The 3,711-nt window shown below is 53.7% G+C and overlaps 3 protein-coding genes across 3 annotated transcripts; 2 read left to right on the top strand and 1 right to left on the bottom strand.

The window, feature by feature from the left end:
• Positions 1-1,807: 1,807 nt before the first annotated feature.
• LTS14_006729 (uncharacterized protein) lies at positions 1,808-2,188 on the top strand (the record flags this gene model as incomplete). The annotated part of the gene is made up of 2 exons (XM_064839422.1): positions 1,808-1,884; positions 1,942-2,188. 2 exons carry the CDS (start codon positions 1,808-1,810, stop codon positions 2,186-2,188), a joined length of 324 nt encoding a protein of 107 aa, XP_064693164.1.
• Positions 2,189-2,232: 44 nt separating this feature from the next.
• Positions 2,233-2,583, bottom strand: LTS14_006730 (uncharacterized protein; the record flags this gene model as incomplete). The annotated part of the gene is made up of 1 exon (XM_064839423.1): positions 2,233-2,583. One exon carries the CDS (start codon positions 2,581-2,583, stop codon positions 2,233-2,235), a length of 351 nt encoding a protein of 116 aa, XP_064693165.1.
• Positions 2,584-2,963: 380 nt separating this feature from the next.
• Positions 2,964-3,376, top strand: LTS14_006731 (uncharacterized protein; the record flags this gene model as incomplete). Its single annotated transcript, XM_064839424.1, has 2 exons — positions 2,964-3,059; positions 3,113-3,376. 2 exons carry the CDS (start codon positions 2,964-2,966, stop codon positions 3,374-3,376), a joined length of 360 nt encoding a protein of 119 aa, XP_064693166.1.
• Between the last annotated feature and the right edge of the window lie 335 nt (positions 3,377-3,711).

Consider the following 3,711-nt stretch of genomic DNA (forward strand, 5'->3'; position numbering starts at 1 on the left):
CATACCTAACAGCCAAAAATCCGTCATTGATCCATGGACCAGCAAAGAAAGTAGCAATGCCGTTCTCTGGAGCACGAGAACGCTTCCGCAACTGGCGACAATGAACGACAGCAGCGACGGTGAGCTCCTCTATCACACTTAGGTCGTTTAACAATGCTGACAGTACTGGAAGATCACAGCAACAGCAACAACAAGCACCACGGCTCGCGACTTCACCGGCCTCAGCTCCGCAAGGTCCGCAGCAGCAGCAGCCACAACAGCAGCAACAGACGAGCCTCCAGTCGTCTCAACCAGTGATATGGAATCAGGTGACATCCCTGGCGAGCTTTCTGGGTATGGGCAGGCAACCAGCCTATGGCGGGAATCGTTTTGGCAGTATCGACTGTGGGTGTTGGATGTCGAGAGACGTTACAGAAAGCTCACGTACTAACTGGAGAGTAGGGTGCGAGTGGCGGCCATACCCAGATGGCAGATTTCGTGACGACGCTGGAGCCGCAGATGGTCCTTGGTGAGGTGGAGACAATGCTGCAGGAGGAGGAGCAGGAGGGTGGAGATGGAGTGTAGACTGGTGAATAGTGCACAGTACTCCACAGACACATCATGAACGTCAGATGATTCTCGTACCTGTGCTGACTCTGCGATCATCTCCGTTATAGGATGCTGTACTGAATGCCCATGTTGCCTATCAGCATGATGACTCTACCTATGCGGTGGGAGAAATGTGTTCGAGGTCATGAGTGGCTTCTTCTAAGTACTCCACAATCTCTGCCATGCTGTCCCTGAAGCTCGCTATCTTGAAGGACGCCAGCATACAATGAAGAGTCCCAAGCACAGAGAAATTGCTCTGCCATTCATCATATCTCTTTCGAGGACACTGGTTGGCGCGGTAGTAGAGCGTCCTCTGGCGTGGTAGGCTGTTGGATCAGAGACGAGATCTCTGCAAGGAAACAAGAATCAGAGCTGTCCTCGTCCTGCATCTATAGCTGGACAGTGGTACAGTGGACTCCAGCATCCTCGAAAGGGGAACGGCGCGGAAGGTGCTATCAAGGTACTCGTACAGCTGACCTAGACGACGGAGCCAAGACAAAAGTAAGCAAGTCCAGCAGCTTAGGATCTCTCGTGCGGCCTTTGACTTTAGCCGCAGCTTCCCATACTTGGGAGCTGATTGTGCAGAGCTGTAGCGGTGTCCAGTATGATATTTCGGCTTTTCTGGTCGTTAAGCAATGGCATATGGGATTCTCGTACATACAGGAGCTCCCACGTGCTCGGAGAAGCTGCGCTCGCTCCTGCCTGCTCCCTGAATCTGTGATGTAAGCCGAAAAACGGAAATTCCCACCGCTTCTTCCTCCTGATCCGACCTTTCCTCTTCCTCCATCATCACTTTCATTACTCCATCACTCTCTGGCTTCTTGTGAGCATCTTGCACATTTCAAGGCATGCGAGCAATTAGCAGGGAACCTTCTGGCCATCGTGGCCAGCTTCAACGGCTTCCCACATGCCCGCCGTCGCGGCTGCGGGTCAGTCTTCAGCCCAATGATGCCCATCCATACCGTGCTAAATATGTGCTGCAGGCAATGGCAAAGCCTGGGAAATGCGAGCATGCGTGGAAAATGATCAAATCAGACAAGACATTGATATCATGGAATTGCAACACTTGCCATCCCGGCCCTCACTAATTTCTCAACGAGTGTCGGGCTGCAAAACCAAGACGTGCGAACAATTAGCAGGGAAATTCCCTTCTTGAGTCGGCCTCGAGCAAGAGACATGAGCCCGTAGCAAGGAGCGGCTCGATCTCGAGCTCGCAGACATGGAGCAATTCGGTAACATGCCCTTCAAGGCCCGCTTCACGGCCAATCGCTTCGACTTCCACTATGGCAAGCAAGAGTGAGTCTCCGCAACTGTTCACGATCCTCAAAGCAGACTTCGTGCTGACCTTGACAGTGATGACCATGGTGCTCACGACAGCCATGCTGCTCGCATTCCTCCTCCGGCCAAGACCGCCTTAGCCACGGCTCGCAAACAATTAGCAGGGAAAGGCTCCTCAGGGGTGAGAAGACGGGTGGGCCAAATGCATTGTAGGCGTCTTGCAAACGGCACAGGGATCTCCACGGCATGGCATGTCAAGAGAAAGCTGAAGGACGACACAATGGCGAATAGACATCTTCCATGGTTGGGAAAGCTTCATTGATTGTATGAGCTATTGTAAATCATCCCGTCGTCTCATCGTCATCATCATCGTCGGCGTCGTAAAAACATCTCCACCCGCCTATCGTCTCGGCGTAGCATCGCCCTCGTCCCGCTGTGGTCATCTGACCACTTCTTGATGGTCGAGATCACTTTCGCGATCTGGTCTGTCGAAAAACACGGCCCCCTGCCCTTGTCGTAGCCGTCTGTACCTTCTTCAATGTTCAGGTACCTGTACTTTACGATCCGCCACAATTCCACCTTCTCATCCTCACTCAACCCCTTTCGCTCCGCAATTCTCTCCAGACGGAGAACCGCTGGAGTATTACCCTGACGCATTGCTTGTACTTTTTCGCGACTTGCTTGTTCGCGGTCGCTGGTGGAGTAGTTGAACGACATTGTGTCGTTGTTGTTCTGTTTGTTCTGTGCGGTGATCTTGCTGTTCTCGCGTTGTGTGAAGATCGGCCTTGCTCCTGCCAGTCGAGATCACTGTTGTGCGTGGCTTGGCGAAGGTCGAATGATCAGATGTCCGTGCGTTGTTGCCTCAGCATCAAACTTTCCTGCCTTCCGCTTCTCCTGACCGACTTCTTCTTCCTCCATCACCACCATGATCACCACCATCAAGCGCCGCTCTGGCGGTATCAGATGAGTTGCTAGCTGTGTCGCATGCGAACAATTAGCAGGGAAATGATCGTCTTCTTTCATACGAGGCGGCTGGGGGCCCGACGGTAAGTGAGCCACCAACTTCCATAAGAACAATGTTATATGATGCTGACAAGATGTTCCCAGCAGCCTTCAGCCAGTTCATTAACAAGCTGGTCTCCACGCCAGAAGTGATTATCTTTTTCCACATGAGACCGCTGGAAGGGCTCGTGGTGAGTGCTAGCGTCCCGCCAGAAGTAGAATGACCCCTCACTGACTATCCAAGGCCATCATGGCGAACACAATAGACACAGCTGCTCTGGCCTCGTTGTCTTCGACCTCCTTGCGTCAAACGAAGGAGGGCGCCCGCGAGGGCTCGTGCTGGAACCACCGAAGAAGATTGGGCCAGGGTCAGCGGAAGACCGATGAAGCTGAGGAGCGTGCCCAAGACCGTTCCCGGATTGACGATGTGCGTGACAAGCTTCTGACGCATGCTCCCGGTCTTGGTACCGTCGAGCATCAGCTGCACGAGCTAACACAGCCCAGCTGAGGGCCTCAGCATCCACGCCCGGACGCTTGATGAGCAGCAGGACCGCATCAACCAGCAGCAAGGGCACACCAAGAGAGGCTGTCGATGCAGAACGAGGCGACCGAGACACGCATCAGCAGCGCCAGACTTCGCCATCATACGGTCCACGCCATGGCATTCTCCTGCGACACACCAAGCTGGCTTGGAGGCATGGAAGGAAGTCAGGAGGCAATACCCGTGTCTGCTGGGAAGTTGCCGCCTTCTTTCACGCAGGCAAAGCGGCGTGCTCGAGGATCGAGTGAAGGGTGATATCGTCGTGGAGACCGCATGGCGGCATTTGTATAATAGTAACCATC

This window comes from Recurvomyces mirabilis (assembly GCF_035927965.1).
Source record: "Recurvomyces mirabilis strain CCFEE 5264 chromosome Unknown scaffold_17, whole genome shotgun sequence".
Taxonomy (NCBI): domain Eukaryota; kingdom Fungi; phylum Ascomycota; class Dothideomycetes; order Mycosphaerellales; family Teratosphaeriaceae; genus Recurvomyces; species Recurvomyces mirabilis.